Source organism: Schistocerca piceifrons, chromosome 5 (assembly GCF_021461385.2).
Source record: "Schistocerca piceifrons isolate TAMUIC-IGC-003096 chromosome 5, iqSchPice1.1, whole genome shotgun sequence".
NCBI classification, from domain to species: domain Eukaryota; kingdom Metazoa; phylum Arthropoda; class Insecta; order Orthoptera; family Acrididae; genus Schistocerca; species Schistocerca piceifrons.
This window is the reverse complement of record NC_060142.1, coordinates 305,679,571-305,697,494: the sequence shown is the minus strand read 5'-3', so window position 1 is coordinate 305,697,494 and position 17,924 is coordinate 305,679,571. Positions and strand designations below refer to the sequence as shown.

Here is a 17,924-nt window from a genome sequence, read left to right as displayed (position 1 = left end):
AAACTTTGAGGTTCGCTGATGACATCGTAATTATGTCAGAGACAGCAAATGACTTGGAAGAGCAGTTGAACGGAATGGACAGTGTCTTGAAAGGAGGATATAAGATGAACATCAACAAAAGCAAAACAAGGATAATGGAATGTAGTCGAATTAAGTGGGGTGATGCTGAGGGAATTAGATTAGGGAATGAGACACTTAAAGTAGTAAAGGAGTTCCGCTATTTGGGAAGGAAAATAACTGATGATGGTTGAAGTAGACTGGCAATGGCAAGGAAAGCATTTCTGAAGAAGATAAATTTGTTAACATCGAGTATAGGTTTAAGCATCAGGAAGTCGTCTCTGAAAGTATTTGTATGGAGTGTAGCCATGTATGGAAGTGAAACATGGATGATAAACCGTTTGGACAAGAAGAGAATAGAAGCTTTTGAAATGTGGTGCTACAGAAGAATGCTGAAGATTAGATGGGTAGATCACATAACTAATGAGGAGGTATTGAATAGGATTGGGGAGAAGTTTGTGGCACAACTTGACTAGAAGAAGGGATCGGTTGGTGGAACATGTTCTGAGGCATCAAGGGATCACCAGTTTAGTATTGGAGGGCAGTGTGGAGGGTAAAAATCGTAGAGGGAGACCAAGAGATGAATACACTAAGCAGATTCAGAAGGATGTAGGTTGCAGTAGGTACTGGGAGATGAAGAAGCTTGCACAGGATAGAGTAGCATGGAGAGCTGCATCAAACCAGTCTCAGGACTGAAGACCACAACAACAACAACAACAATTGGAATTCATATGCTTTCATAACATTTATTACAGGATTTAATTTGACAAATGTTGATAACAAGTTTGGCATAATTAGTATGTTGAAATAAACCAGTTTTTACATCAAAATTACATGAAATATTCATGATAACAATAGACTGACTACATCCTTTAATTACTTTGGAATTACACTATGAATTTTGATACTGACATGATGCTGATATCTTTGCATTGAGTTCTATCTTTATTACCAGTGCTTTTTTCCTTATTCTTACATAGAATATTCTCAGACTGTATTTGCATTTGGTCTGACTTGTTCTGATTTTGCAGTACGCTACTTCCATAAATTAATTGGATTTGTATATAATGCACCTAATTTCATCATAAGTTAATTGGCTTTCATAGACATAGTAAGTGTAAGACAATACAAATGAAAGTTCTACATGTATATGACTTCACGTAATGAATGCATGATAGTATCACAATCTCCAGAATATATGGTATCATTCTGTTCATTTTATACTGTCCCATTCTTCTACATTACAAACGTCACAATATTAAATAGATAATCTGAAGTATATAACTACAAATAAGTAAAAAATGATCAGGGAAAGGAAGTTCCAGATGATTAGTTGAACAGTTGTGGTACATTTGGAGATTTCTTGAGCTTACTGTTTCAAATACCACTCAAGAATGACGCTTGCAACAGCCTGAAAGGTTGATTAGTACTAACCATATGTGGTGTTTCAGTACTCAAAAGAAATTTTGTATACAAACAGTGGCTACAAAAGCATTCATTAATGTGAATTATTTGTCCTTTTTTTTACTATATTTATTGCTGTTGGGAAACAGTGGACTGACAAATTTGAGGTTTTGTAATGTTACTTATAATCCGTCTTGATTGCATTTTTTTTTTTTTTTTTTTTATTCATATGACCCGTTTCAGTTCATTCAGAACCATCTTCAGATCTGTAACAATAATGATATTAATTTACTATTTCACGGAAGCAACTCATTTTCATCCTATCTAATCAACATCAAATGTTCCAGAACATACCTGATATTTCAGTTACGGGAGTAACACATCCAAATCCAGCAACTTTCGCGTGCTGCATCACATAAAATAGGATGAAAAAGAGTTGCTTCCGTGAAATAGTAAATTAATATCATTATTGTTACAGATGTGAAGATGGTTCTGAATGAACCTAAACCGGTCGTATGAATAAAAAAAAAATTTGCAATCAAGACGGACTATAAGTAACATTATAAAATCACTGATTGCTGTTATTCCATCAGGCATTACGTCTGTTTTTGCAAAATTTGAGGTTATTTGTATTTTAGGCACATTAGGCATCTAAGTAATATTAGCTACATATTTTCGTGAAAAATTAATGTACTTACCTACTTAAGCACTCTCACATTTTATTTTACTTGTAGGCCTGACACTGCAAGTTGATAGAGGTACTAAATATCAAACTGTCAAGGGCTTTGGAACTGCGTTTACTGACTCTGCTGGGATTAATGTATTTTCCCTTTCACCAGATGCTCAACAAAATCTCATGAGGTAATAATAGCTAACGTTAGAATTATTTAAATACATTTATTTGTTACTTATATCCATATTTTATGGACCATATTCTTTGTGAAGGTAACAAGGTAGTAGATTCCACTTAAACAGTCTGTTGTGAAAATTTATATAAGACTATATTCAGGATATTTATATGCACTGTCTATCTAGTCAATTTCATTTCCATTAATTCCCTCAGGGTCCTTTTTAGAGTAAATGTTTCTTACAGATGTAATTGCTGAATGGTGATATGCCCAGTAGCAGCAATTAGTGAAAAAACTGTGGGAACTTGTAGAGCACAGAGGGTAACAATCAAAATACATTTGGCCTTTTTCATCAAAACCTGGGAAGCTTGTTCAATAACAAATAGTAAATAACTATGGGAAATTAAAAAATCTAAAGATATTTCTACAAATGTGTTACCCATAACAAAGAATTATGCAGAAGTCACAGAAATCAAACTGGTGTCCCCTGACTGATGCAAGCCACTGTAACATCACTGCAGTGACAATATAAGGGTAAAGGGTCTGGCTATATACACAAAGGAGGAATCAAGTTTGAGGTCAAAGAATTAATCCAGTACTCCACTGAACAGCCCTTTGAGTGCTTTTGTGCAGTAATGTACTTGGTGACATATGAGGTAGTGGTTCTTATAGTTAACAGACCTCAGTATAAAACATTTTTACATTCACCAGGTAGTTAGAGTGCTACTGAGGCTTAGTAGAAATAACTGGGAAGGAACTGAATGTTATGGTTTCAATATCCATATCATCTTGTATAATGCTGACTGAGAGGATTTATATGTACTGAAGTCTAGCTTAAGTTTGTTCCTCGTGGTTACATACTCAACGGAAACAGAAGTACATTACCTAATAGTGACTGCTAATCTATTCAGAATCCAACTGTCTTCAATGAAGTAGATATGAGCTCTTTAATAAATGGTATGTCTGAACATTATGATTAAATTGTGGCAATGAAATATCCTCATTAAACAAGTTCAGACCTTTAACAAATATACAATGCTGAATGTTTTATATTTATGATGAGTCATAATTATATTTAATTGCTGTACACCTTTTAATCCTACTGGAGTAAATAAAAATTGAATCAGTAAAAACAAAAAATACACAGCAATTTCTGAAACATCCTTGATAAACCAATATTACTGTGCAAAATGCCCACAGGTCAAATAAATAACTAGGCCTAAATAAAAGAGGAACTAAGATACAACTTCACACATTCTTGTTATTGGGAGCTATGTGTCACAATATTTCCACCTCTTGACAGCCTGTTTCTAGTGGTGAAAATTTCTTGTGTCATCTGGATTGGAAACCATTTACCTTCATGTATATAGATTCATTGACATTATGTCTGCTACCAAGGATTTATTTGTATCTGTAGCTGTGCTGTGATTGCAATATGGCATTTAATATGACTACGTTAACAAACCAGCTGCATAGTCATATTAGCCATTTTCAAACTGTGGCAAACTGCGAAACCATCCGCCTAGTTACTGAATACATTGCACAAAACAACACCAAAAATTCAGCAGATGCTTTGAGTCCAGGTGGAAACACTCCCTCCAGGTCATCCTTTGTTCTCACAATAATCCTGACCTGTACCTTTATTAAGTTGCCCACTTACCCTGTATTGATGTCACCCTTCGTCTCCTGTCATTTTATATGCCATTCCTCCTGTATCCTGACATAGTGTTTTTTTTTATCCCAAACTTTCTCTCTCTCTGTCATTCTCTCCTTCATGCTCCAGCATTATTTTATGATTATTAGCAAATCTTAGCAATTATTAGCAGATCTGCATATTTTTTCATTGATTGTATCAATACCCATTTGTACTGTGATATAGTGTGAAATTTGAAACATTTGAGAGTGCCACAATAAATTCGTACTGTTACCACCAATTGTAGGCTTAAACCTACTTGTGATCTTTTAAAATTTTTGAGAACAATAGACCTGTCCTCATTCAAAGCAATCATTGTCTAATTTCATTGTATAATTAAGTGAGAAATAGATTATTTTTGAGAATTTTCAGGCACTCACAAGACTGTAATTTCATAAGTTATCATTGTGAGTTCCTTGGTTACATAACTTATTTCATAGCAGATCAGTGTTTGTGGTTCACAGTTACTGTCGAAGAATTCATCACCCCTGAACTTCCTTGTATATCAATGCAAATAAATGTACTTTCTTGAGAATTTTCAGTAGCTACTATTGTCCAGTGAATAATCTACGAGTAATTTGCAGTAAATCAGCGTTTGTCGTTGTTAATGTAGCGGATACTGTAGCTGACATATTGAATTACCTCTAGTTTTCCATTAAAGGAAGTAGCCTTTATATATTACCCACATTTATCATAAATTAACTCTGTTTTTGAGTTTTATAACAAGTATAATTAACATCAAAATGTTTTAGGAAACTGGTAACTTTTACCACAGTTTTTTGTGTTTCCTTCACAGAAATCTCATTTTATGTATTTGCTTTAATTCTTATAAGTAATCATCAACTTTTTAGCTCAACAGATTAAAAGATAATCAGTACCGGAGCTTCATTTAAAGTTATTTCTTCACTGCCCTGTAATACATTTCTCCAGCCAAAATGTAGCCCTACTCTGAATTCTATTCTTGAAGATGGGATGAGTTGGTTGACATTTGTAAGCAGATGGAAATCACCCTGACTACTGTCAAATGATTGGAAACTGGTGCAAATTGGTCAGTTGGGAAAGCTTCCAAGATTTGTGTGCCTGTGATACCATTTCACGAGATACTTCAAGTACTATCCTCTCCTGTGGATCCTGACTCCTCTGCAGAAAGTACAGAATCTATCATTTCTCATCCACTTAACTGTGGGTGAGATCTCTGTGGTTGATCTGGGTGTCCTGTATAAGGTGGGTGGGGACCAGGGAGGACTCAGGGTGTTGTACCAATCCCACTAACCTACAAGTTTGAGGTGCTGTCTTACACAGCAACTGAAACTGAGCCAGTGTGACTCAGTTCACCTGTTTTGGGGAAATCTGTTTCATCATGTGTCGAGAGGAGGCAGGTGCAAAAGGGTAAATGTCTATTAATTGTCAGCAGTTTAAACATTTGGCAAATGATAGTACCCCTCACGAAAATGGCAGCAGGGACAGGAAAGGACATCAGGTCACTCAGTGTGTATGCTTGGGGGCTTCATTCAACATGTTGAAGAGACTATTCCAGCAGCCATTGAGGGACAGGATGCAACCAACTGTAGGCTGTGGTAAACACTGAGACAAATGGTGCCTGTCATCTGGGCTCCAGGATCATACTTGGAACATTCCAGCAACTATCAGAAAAGGTTGAGAAGGCTAGCCTTGTACACGGAGTTTCAACAAGTCCTAAATTTGCAGCATTGTCCCCAGAACTAACCATGGCCCTTTGGTTCTGAGCTGAGTGGAAAGACTGAACCAGAGACTTTGAAGGTTCTGTGGCAAGCTAGGCTGCAACTTCCAAGACTTGAGCCATAGGACCGAGAACTATAGGGTCCCCCTAAATGGGTCAGATGGGTGCTATGCATCAGAGGCTGCTACTCAGGTAGTTGACTGGGATGCACAGAAGGGTTTTTTGGGTTAGGCAACTCTCCATCCAATCCAGATAATGATAGCTGTAGGAAATCTAGAAGTATCAGTGTAAGATCGAAAGAAATGCCTTCTGCAGGTAACAGTATTAAAATCCTGATGGGTAACTGCTGAAGAATTCAAAGAAAGTGCCTGAGTTTACAGCACTCCTGAAAAGCAGTGAAGCTCACATACTACCAGGTATAGAAAGCTGGTTGAAACCTGAAAACAATATCAGTGAGATTTTTGGGGAGCTGGAGTTGGGATGGGGGGAGCACAGTTGCTGGCATGAAGCCAACCAAGCTTGACAGCAGTTTTTATTGAAAATAAATGTGATTGGTTGGTGGTTGGCAGCTGGTCACTATTACTCAAGTCATTGAAATGCCAGTTACAAAGTTATTAATCTCCACTGAAAATATACTTTTAATCAAAACATAGTCAAGCATCAAAGTACAGTGTAGATACATGCAAGAGGCTAATTGAGTCTGATTACAAGATATATGGTACTGTAACGTTTTAACTCTGCATCAGAAAAAGCTTTTTCCATTGCTAGTGGTCATCATACATTAAGATTAATCTAAGCATAGGAGCTGAAAATAAATCACATTCACAGTAACATTATTATTATTGATTTCAGTTACTTGAATTAACATGATGCAGATTAACTATTGATTATACAGGATAAGTGTCAGACCATTTCAGGTCTGAATGTCAGTCTGACCTACCATTTTCAGTGCAGCATATAGTTCTACTCCACATGGAGATAGACAATTTCTTCTCAAGTTTGCTATATTGGTCAGTATTGTAACACTAAAATCTCAGAGTGCAACTCTGATCTGAGATGTCACATTACACAGCACTAAGATGATATTCAGATATGTATTTAAGTCTTTCAGATCTCATCTAATCACAACTAATCCAGTTGTCAATCACCTCACAACATCCAGAAGTGTTTGGGTTTTCCTGCTTCCTTGATTTACTTTATAAGATACATGCACACCACTGGAACTGATTCAAAGGCTTTGGATTTAGTGCAAGCTAACCTTAGGATCTTGAAGAATACTGGAGTAATAGACAGACAAGACGACACAATGGGAGGCTATGGAATAGATAAGGCAGGAGAAATAGGAAATGGAGTTAGACACAGAATGTTTGGGCAACTCCAGATACAGGATTAACTGGTCAGGATGGAAGGATGAGTAAAAATATCAATGATGAAATAATAAAAATAAAATATCACAATGAGAGGAATGCAAGGGCTCAAAGAAAATGTGAAACTAAATTAGTAAATAAAAAGGCAAAATATTTTAAATTATAACACAAACAAAGACCATCACAAGACTGTATAAACTAATTGCATTGAAAATTCTTGCCTCAGTTATGTTAATTTATTTACAGGTCTTATTTCACATCCTCTGGTATCAGCCTGAACATGGGAAGGGTGCCAATAGCTGGATGTGACTTTTCTATACGTGGCTATACATATGATGATTATGAAAATGATACTCAGCTTACAAAATTTAATTTGACATGGGAGGACTACAATCTTAAGGTAACAGTTGTTTTTACAAAATTATTCAGTTTTATTTTTCCCTTGATGTTCATATATATTTCAGCATAAAGTGCTCAATCAGTAAGCATTAAACACCATTCATGTTGAAAATGAAAATTCCGTCCATTGCTCCACTCCTGTTGTAGCGAACAGTTGCTTTTCGAGAGGTAAGAATGACTTTAGTAAGTTTGCTTACACTTCAGGCTAATTTACCATTACTTTATTACTTAGTGATAATCACATTAATAAATCCTGCCACAGTCATCATCAGGCAAGATTTGTGCATTTGGAGAGTTTGTGATATCATTAGAAGCTTATAATGACTTCAAGTTTGTTTTGAAATATCAGTCCACCTATACAGTTATGCAATACTGTTGTGCACAACTCAATGATGTGACAGAAGTCCCAGTTGTTTAGCTTGCCTCTGGGTGCAAGGAGCCACTTTGACTTTAGGTTGTACCATAGAAGGATTTCCTTCGCAGTGATACATACGTGTGAGGTACCATATCTCTGCAGCTCTTCTTCTTCTCAAGATATTAATTTCTTGCAGAAGGATATTATAATTACTGCTTCATTTACAGACTGCTAACAAACTTTCGGGCAGAATGGGCAGAATTATTGACTTATTGGAAATTAATTTTCAGGGTTATTACTTTATGATTCTTACTCCCTTTTTTTTCAATCTGATTAATTAATGTATTCTGATCTGTACTGCTGGCATATTACTCAGTATTGACAAAAGAATAATAGAATAATTTTTTTGTGCTGCAGGAAGTACATAAAACCAAACATGTATATAGTTGCATCAATTCAGAATTAATTTAATTACAAAGCTATTTCTCAGTGCACTTAGCAGCTTTGTTTGCTTTCACCACAAGTTAGCAGTAATCCAATTGAAGCACTCCAAAAATGACAATGACAAGGGGAGGTAGAGACTTTAGTCTGTTTTAATTTGGATCAGTTACATATTATTTTACACTACATGCAATACAATCACAAACTTAAGAAACTCTTGAAATTTAAGCATAGTTAGTGTTCAGCTGAAAACATGTTGTCTACAAGTAAAACTGGTTTTGTAAAGGAGAATGAAATGGAGTTTTGCCTTATGATGCTGCCACATTTTTTTATCAATTCAGTGGTGCTCACTACTCACCATATATGCTGGTGGAAATCAATACTAGTAAACACATTCATTTTTAGAAATTATCATAATGGGAAACCTACCTTATCCTCAGTTTTATTCAGCATTAAGTTATGATTTAGTTAGGCAAAGCCAGGGAACACAGACTTTCATATTCATAATCTATAGTATTCAAAGTGATAGTTACTTCCTGTAAAAACACTGTTCAATAAAAAAAATTGGATATATAATGTCAGTTTATGAATTAATATTGAGTAGTTCAGGAACTAGCAGGTTTATAATTTTACTTTTCTTACAAGAGTCCATGTTGCCAATATTTAGCAAGACACAAGTTTTCAAATGTCAAGTGATGGCATGGGTCTTCTGTCGGTGAAAATAATTAATTCTGTTGTTCCCATAATTAAGGTTCCTTTCCAAAAATCTGAATGGTTATTTATGCTCACAAATCTGTACAAACCTTAAACTCTGTGCAGGACCTTTTACAATAAGCTTTTAAATTGTTGATGCTACCTTCCTTCAGCACCTTGGCAAGACATCTTACCAGCACAAGATTCTCACTGGTATCTTACAGTATGTCTGCTTCCTCTTTCCTCTCAATGTAGTCTCCTCATTTACCAAGAAGATGCACAGCAATTGGCTATCTTTGATATTGGTTCTTGCAGAGCTTAAAGTATTTAAATTTATGAATATTCTTATCCTGCCTTTGACTTTCCACATTTTTTGCATTTACATTTTCCAGGGAAAATGCAACAACTTTGAAAATATTCTTTGTCCTTCTTCTTACACTTCTCAGATCCTGTTTCCATGTGATTCACACTAAGAAATTATGTAACATTACAGAGAAGGCTAACAGATGACTTTTTATTGGAAAAGTTAAAATGTGTATAAAATAATCATTAATGTTAGCCAGAAGTCCAAATATCCTGTTACATTACAGAAAGAGAAGCTAAGAAGGTACCCCTTGCTTTCATTTTGAGTGCATGGAGATTTCCAGTTGCCTACTTGATGTGTGCCATCAACCTGTTAACTTTTCACCAGCATGTAAAATTTCATTTTCAACCAAGACAGTGGCACATATAGTGATCACCATTACTTCTAGTCTTGTGTTTGTATATTTAATAGGTCATCCTAAACCCAGGAAAAATAACCATAGGAGGTAAATGTACTGTAATGTGGCTGTAAGAATTTCAAGCTTACTGAAGAAGGTTTTGCAACATATTCGATTTTTAATTTTACATAATACTTTTGCTGTGTGCTTCTGGAAAATAAACATTGTTTTTATCCCAGGTGCATTCCCCTAGAAGAGTTATGCTATAGAGCAGTATTGAGTTAATATAAGAAAAGTATACAAGAAATCTCAACTGTAGGTTGGCACAATGACAAAGTTTTCTAAAATCCTGGAACTTCAACATGGTTTGTTGTGCTTCTACCACCATACTCAAACTACAGTGATTCAGGACTGTACTGCTGTACATGACTACTGGTTCCATCATAGTTATGTAAAATTTCATCATCACTTCTTTTCTCAAACTGTTATTTTGGATTCTTCTTGTTCTACCATTTATTATGTTCAGTTTCTTGAGCTTGTATTTAGTATCAACTTTTATAAAGGGTGTTAATATTTTTAACTTCTGTAATACTTTTTTTTTAATGAACGATGAACTTACAGTAGAGTAGTGATGGACCATAAATACAGTTAACTCTATTTTACCCAGTTAAATTAAAAAATTATGCATTTCCAGTGTTTTCTTTAATTGATTCGAGGGTGTTGTAACGTCTTCAGTCTCCGAAACTGTTATCTGGTGATCTTCCAACCTGGGTATTGGGTTGAATCTATCATTAGTTGTATCATTGGCAAAACTCAGATGCAGAATTGTTCTTTTCCATTATTGGATGACATAATAAATGTATAAGTAAAAAAATTATGGCACTTATGATATGAAACAATTAGCCCCCAATTCTTCTTCAGACATTTGACTAACACATACACAAACCTTCTACTGGCTATCATTTAATAGTTGAATGCAGGATGAACTAGGCGTACAATATTAGTGCACTTGACTGCAGCTGGCTGTTTGGTACAGCACTGAGCTTTTCGCATTTCATTAATTTTGAGGATGCAACATGAGTACCAGTACCTTGGGTTCAGGAAAACCACCAGTCTCAGAGGTTGGTTGGTTGATTTGGGGGGAGGGGGGGGGGGGGGGGGACCAACCAGCAAGGTCATTGGTCTAGTCTCAGAAGTAAATTCCTTAGGCAAGAAAGTTTATTTCCACTGACCACTCCTCACAAGGTACAGAGATTGACACGACACAGAAACTCTGCAAATGGATGCTCAAAGCATGTGAAAAGCGTATCCAGACTCACGAGTTCTGGTGCACATTTGGATTCATTGATGGAAGGGTACGAGCACAGTGAAAACCAAATGCATTGTTTTTGATGACAGGACACTGTTCAGCCTGGTGGTGGAGGTATTTTTGTGTTGATGATGTGAATGTTGAACAAAATTTGGTCCTTCATGCATCTGCCATTGTCTGCCTTTGGAAGATTATACAGGAGCCTATTTCTGAATCACATTCATCCATTTCTTTGCCTACAACACTCAGCAGCTACCTTTTGGAGACAACACAACACTCAACACTACTTGACACTAATGATGTGAGGAACACTTGATGATTGATTGATTTTTATTGCCCAAAAACAAAACATTTACAGGGATGTAATTCTTGTAAAAGCAACGTCAATAAATGTACAAACAACAATGACAATAAATACACAAATAATTAATCTATGTTAGAAATTATGCTCACAGAAATCTTCCATTGTATAATAACAATTTTGAATTAATAAAGTTCTTACAAATATCTTAAATTTTTTCAGCTGCAGACTCTTAACTGACTCTGGTAGTTTATTAAATAGCTTTACAGATGTGTGTTTGAAGCTGTTTAGAGGTTTGGTATATGAGCAGTGGTCTTTTCTTACATAATTACGGTGTCATGTGTTATAACTATGTACATCAGAATTCAGATCAAAACTAGACAAGTTCTTTTTAATGAACAAGAGACATTGAAATATGCGTATACATGGCAAGGTCATAATACTAAGTTTAATAAATAATTCTCTGCAGTGAGTTCTAGGTGGTACTGTACATATCAGTCTGGTAGCTTTTTTCTGGGCTGTAAATAAGCATTTTGAGCAGCAATTATTTCCCCACAAGATTGGCCCATACGTCAAATGAGAGTGAATATAACTATAATAAACAGAAAGAAAAATTTCCTCATCTAATGTTGCTTGTAATTTTCTGGGCATAAATATTCCTTTAGAAATTTTTGGTGTTAAACAATTCACATGTGCCTGCCAGCCTAAATTATTTTGCAAAACAATGCCAAGACACTTTACAGGAACTGTCTCTAAGGTGATTCTATTGTTATAAGAAATGTTTAATTCCTGTGTTTTATTTATGTTCATAGACAGGCTACTGGCATTGCACCAGTCAGAAAGTATACATACCTTGAATGAGGTAGAGTTACTTATGTTATTGTTCATAGGCACATTAACACTGCATTGTAACAGGTTGTTGCTCCTCTTCCCAGGAATCAGATGAAAGACTTTCATGTAGAAATGTTGTTTAGATAGTTAGCTTGTAGATAATATCCACTATTTGTGCAGAGGCAATTGGAGGAGATTCTGAGTAATAAGTAATAAGACCTAATTTTGTGGACATTAAATATGGCAACAATGAAATACAGAACAATTCTCTATTAAGGCAATTACATCATTTCAGAGTGAGTTGGTGTAGATGTAAGCTCTCTTACAGCCCTCTACTCTCTGTAGCTGGAGACAAAGTCTCATGGGATAATTCATGACATTGCACAGCAGGTTGACTGCAACAAGAAAACACAAGAAGGTGACGCAAATCTTCAATAAGATAAAAGTGTTCATGAATAACATCAAGGTGACAGGTCGTTAGTGAAGTTGTTGCTTCAGTTACAACCCATAACCAGCGCCATAACAGTTCAACCAATGTAGTTTGGATGACATCTGAACTCGCAAACTAGAAGGCACACACTGGGGCAATTCCTGAGAAAGGAGAGGCCACAGGAACAACATATGCCATTAGTGGGTGCAGCCTGGCCAAGAGGGTGCAATGATGGATGGTTTTGAAGCCACTTCACCAGTCTCCTGCCATCAGTCGAGCTGGCCCTGTAAGTTGCTAGAAAATGACAGAGGGTGTTAGGTGTAGTGTTAGATATAATTTCAAAATGTGTGATGGCCACAACATACTTCTTGATTGATGAACATCCATTTACAGTAGATTTCAACCCCGAATAAATCAAGGATAGTTGCAGGAAAGAACTTTTGTGCAGTGTACATTTGAGTCCTTTTTTTGCCAATCTCTAGAACAAAAAATCAAGAATGTGATGGTGGTCCTCTGGAGTCACACTTGTAATGAAGACATCACTAAGGTTAGATTAGATTAGATTAGATTTACTTTCATTCCAATTGATCCGTAGTGAGGAGGTCCTCCAGGATGTGGAACATGTCAGAAAAACAACAATACATGACAAATATTTAAACTAAAACAAATAAGCTAATGTACCATTCCACAGGTCCCAAGTGGAATGATCGTCATTTTTTAATGAACACTAAGAGTCATTTTACAAATACTATTGCACTGAATTTAAAATAAAAAAGTTTTATATTTATTTATAAGGTAAGAAACATGTAATACAACTACTGTAATACTTATTTACAATGAACACATTACTGCACTGAAATGGTGCAGAAGTTAGATTATACTTACACACACACACACACACACACAAATTTTCAGTGAACACATTACTGCACTGAAATTGTGCAGAAGTTATGTTGTACTTTTATACAAATCAGTTGGTTTTCCTCAGAAATTCATCAATGGAGTAGAAGGAGTTGGCCACCAATAAATCCTTTAGGCTTCTCTTAAACTGAATTTCATTGGTTGTTAAGCTTTTTATGGCTGCTGGCAAGTTATTGAAAATGTGTGTTCCTGAATAATGCACACCTTTTTGTACAAGACTAAGTGACTTTAAATCCTTGTGAAGATTATTCTTATTTCTAGTATTGATTCCATGAATTGAGCTGTTGGTTTGAAAAAGTGATATATTTTTAATGACAAATTTCATTAAGGAATAAATATATTGGGAAGCTGTAGTTAGTATCCCCAGTTCCCTAAACAGGCCTCTGCAGGATGTTCTTGAGTTCACACCACATATAATTCTTACTGCACGTTTTTGTGCCCGGAAAACTTTAGCTTGGCTTGATGAATTACCCCAGAAAATAATCCCATATGACATTATGGAATGAAAGTAAGCATAGTATGCCAGCTTTTTCATTTTTATATCCCCTATGTCTGACAAAATTCGCATTGCAAACAGAGATTTGTTAAGACGCTTCAGCAGTTCTGTGGTGTGCTCCTCCCAGTTGAATTTATTATCAAGCTGTAATCCCAAGAATTTAACACCGTCCACTTCTTCTATCTTCTTGTCATCATATGTTAGACATATACTCTTGGGACACCTCTTACAAGTTCTGAACTGCATGTAGTGTGTTTTTTCAAAGTTTAGTGACAAAGAATTGGCTAGGAACCAGTGATTAATGTCTACAAATATTTTATTGGCTGATCTTTCTAAGACTACACTTGATTTGCTATTTATTGCAATGTTTGTATCATCAGCAAACAAAACAAACTTGGCATCTGGTAATGTTACTGATGAAAGGTCATTGATATACACAAGAAAAAGTAAGGGCCCCAAAATGGAACCTTGTGGGACCCCACATGTAGTTAGTTCCCAGTTGGATGATGCCTGATAGCTTGATACATGTCTCTTTCCTAATAACACCCTTTGTTTCCTGCCAGAGATATAAGATTTGAACCATTTTGCAGCATTTCCTGTTACACTATAATATTCTAGTTTACTTAAAAGGATATTGTGATTTACACAGTCAAATGCCTTTGACAGATCACAAAATATACCAGTTGCCTGCAATTTTTTGTCTAATGAATTAAGTACATTTTCACTGTAAGTGTAGATAGCCTTCTCAATATCAGAACCTTTTAGAAATCCAAACTGTGACTTTGACAGTATGTTATTTGAGATAAGATGGTTATAAAGACGACTGTACATTACTTTTTCGAAAATTTTTGAGAATGCTGGCAACAGTGAAATTGGACGGAAATTTGATGCTATTTCTTTATCTCCCTTTTTAAACAGTGGCTTAACTTCAGCATATTTCAGCCATTCGGGAAATATTCCACTGATAAACGACTGGTTACACAGATAGCTTAATATGTTACTTAGCTCAGAATCACATTCTTTAATTAACTTTGTTGATATTTCATCATACCCACTAGATGTTTTTGATTTTAAAGATTTTATGATGGACATTATTTCTGTTGGGGTAGTGAGGGTCAAATTCATATTATGGAAGTTACTTGAAATGTCTGGTCTAAGGTAATCCATAGCAGCATCTACCGAACCTGACAACCCCATCTTTTCAGTAACAGTTATAAAATGTTTGTTAAAAAGTTCTGCAACACTATACACATCTGTCACCAATGCATCATTTACTCTTAATGCTATTTGTTCCTCTTCATGTCTGGTTCTACCGGTCTCCTCCTTCACTATATCCCATATTGTCTTTATTTTGTTATCTGATATGACTATCTTTTCCTTGTAATATATTTGCTTTGACATCCGTATTACAGTCTTTAATATTTTGCAGTATTTCTTATAATGTGCTATAGCATCAACATTGGAAATGTTTCGGATTGACAGATACAGTTTTCTTTTTGTTTTACAAGATACCCCTATTCCTCGAGTAATCCATGGCTTCTTTGTAGACTTTGCTCTAACCTTGGTAAGTTTTGGGGGAAAGCAGTGTTCAAATAAGGTAAGCACTTTATTAGCAAAAATGTTATATTTTTCATTCATGCCATGAGCACTGTAAACATCAGTCCAGTGAATGTCTCTGAGGAGTGTCCTAAAATAATCAATTTTTGGCTTACTGATTACCCTCTTGAGCTCAGATTTAACAGATTTTATATCCTGTTCAGTATTAACATTTAACAGAAGGAACTGCATGTCATGGTCTGAGAGGCCATTGACTATTGGTTTTGTAATATAATTTTGTTCATTAGACTTTTCTATAAAGATATTATCAATGGCTGTTTGTGAGCAAGTGGTTATCCTAGTGGGGAACTTTACTGTGGGAATTAAGTTGAATGATAGTGTTACTAACTCAAATAGGTTCTTATTGGGAGAGTCTTTAAGGAAATCTACATTGAAATCACCAGCAACCACTATTTCTTTGTTTTTGGTTGTTAAATGGGCCAGTACAGCTTCAAGGTGGTTTACAAACAGATTAAAGTTACCTGCAGGTGCTCGATATACACTTAATATTATGAAAGATTTTTTGTGAAAATCTAATTCTGTTGCACATGCTTCCATATGCTGTTCTAGGCAAAATTTATGAATGTCTATGTTCTTAAATTTATGACAGTTCCTGATGAATGTGGCAACTCCTCCTTTCTCCATTTCTGATCTACAATAGTGAGATGCTAACCTAAACCCTGTAACACTTAAAAGTTCTATACCAGTGGTCACATGATGTTCAGAGAGGCAGATTATGTCAGCTGGGTTTGAAGACTCTAATTCATCTATGCAGATAGTTAATTCATTAATTTTATTTCTCAGTCCTCGAATATTTTGATGCAATAAAGATAGCTGACATTTCACATTGACTGACTTAAAATTGGATGGAGTTAAAATATCTGCTGACAGTTGAAAATTCTTAACCAATGGCTGTTTATGTTGATGTAATAAGCTGGAATTATGTTTTTTGATTTCTTTCTCAAACTGAAGGTTTGTCTCAGTTCTAACCTCTCTTAAAATTTGTTTTCTTTCTGTCCTCCCTACCCTAAAAAAGGGTCTTTTCTGAATCCTATAACCACTGGTATTTTACCACTCATGACAGTGCCTCCCCCCTTTAACTTTCCTGCTATTTCCCCAGCCAATTTACCCTTCCCCTTCCTGTTGAGGTGAAGGCCATGCCTAGTATAATCCCACCTACTGACAGAATCAACATGAACCACACCAATGTGTGACCCCGCACCCGACATGAGCAGCCGTTCCAGCTCCAAATTAACTCTCTTGACAGAAGAGTTCAAATGAGGTCGGTCATGGCGCCCAAGAACAGATACAAACTCAACACTGGTATGCCTCGATGCTGATGCAATCTTCGCCAGGTCACACTCTATGCTGTACCCAGGATCTCTGTCAATACTGTTACCTGCCCCACCCACTATAACCACGGTGTCTTCCTTAGTGAAATCTTTGCAAAGTGATCCTAAATCCTCTGTCACCTGCTCCAGACCAGCACTAGGTTTAAAAAAATTGGTGACCTGGTATTCTGATCCTAGTTCATCCTGCAAGAGTTGGCCAACACCTCTTCCATGGGAACTACCTAACAACAACACTTTCTTTCTCTTTACTGATTTCCCTACATTCTTACTTTTCAATTTGCTGCTGAAAGTTTGTTGTGCCCTGTCTACACCTGTAACTGCTTGAGGCTCACCAGCTTCTAACTGAAGCAACAGGTCAAATCTATTTTCCACATTCACCATAAAGCTGTCAGACAAAGTTCTAGGCCTGTTCCTCCTGTTGCCTGTTGCCACTTCCCACCTCTCTTTACCCTTCTCCCTCCTTAACCTGTCAAGATCTCCCCTGGCCTTGTCTAACTCAGCCTGAAGGGCAGCAATTTTCCCCTCCTGTTCCAGTATCTTCCTATCTCTACTACAAATCCTACAAAACCACTGATGAGTCTCATTTACTTCCCCTATTCCCACGCCACTACAGTCACCCACATGGAAAAAACTACAGCACCCATCACACCAAAGCCCCGACCTAACAATTCTACGGCAAGTCAAGCACTTTTCACTCATGATAAACGTAATAATTTATTAAGAATAAGTCAGTTAAATTACAGATAAACACGAAAATATGGTTACACAAATTTGGCCTATACGCAACTGTGTGTAAACAAAAACAAAAGTGCAAAGTTTCTGAAACAACAAGTTAAACTTTACCCTACTTTCCGGAAATGCTAGTTAAATAATGAAGAGGTACGCTAAGTTAAATTGCTGGAGAGAGCAAGGAACAACTAAACGAAATTCTATAGATTTGCTGCAGCAGAACGTAAACAGAAAATACGACTGTACGGTCTTTTCGCGTTTTCTGCTATATTACGTAATGAGAAATGAAACCTTTAATGGTA

At 36.1% G+C, this 17,924-nt stretch overlaps 1 protein-coding gene across 1 annotated transcript in view; it reads left to right on the top strand.

Moving 5' to 3' along the window:
- The window catches only part of LOC124798525 (lysosomal acid glucosylceramidase-like), a 248,710-nt gene that overhangs the window by 113,782 nt on the left and 117,004 nt on the right, over window positions 1-17,924 (top strand). The window contains exons 4-5 of the mRNA XM_047261971.1: window positions 2,196-2,322; window positions 7,315-7,468. Of these exons, the coding sequence (XP_047117927.1) occupies window positions 2,196-2,322; window positions 7,315-7,468 (281 nt within the window). The remainder of the gene's footprint in view (window positions 1-2,195; window positions 2,323-7,314; window positions 7,469-17,924) is intronic.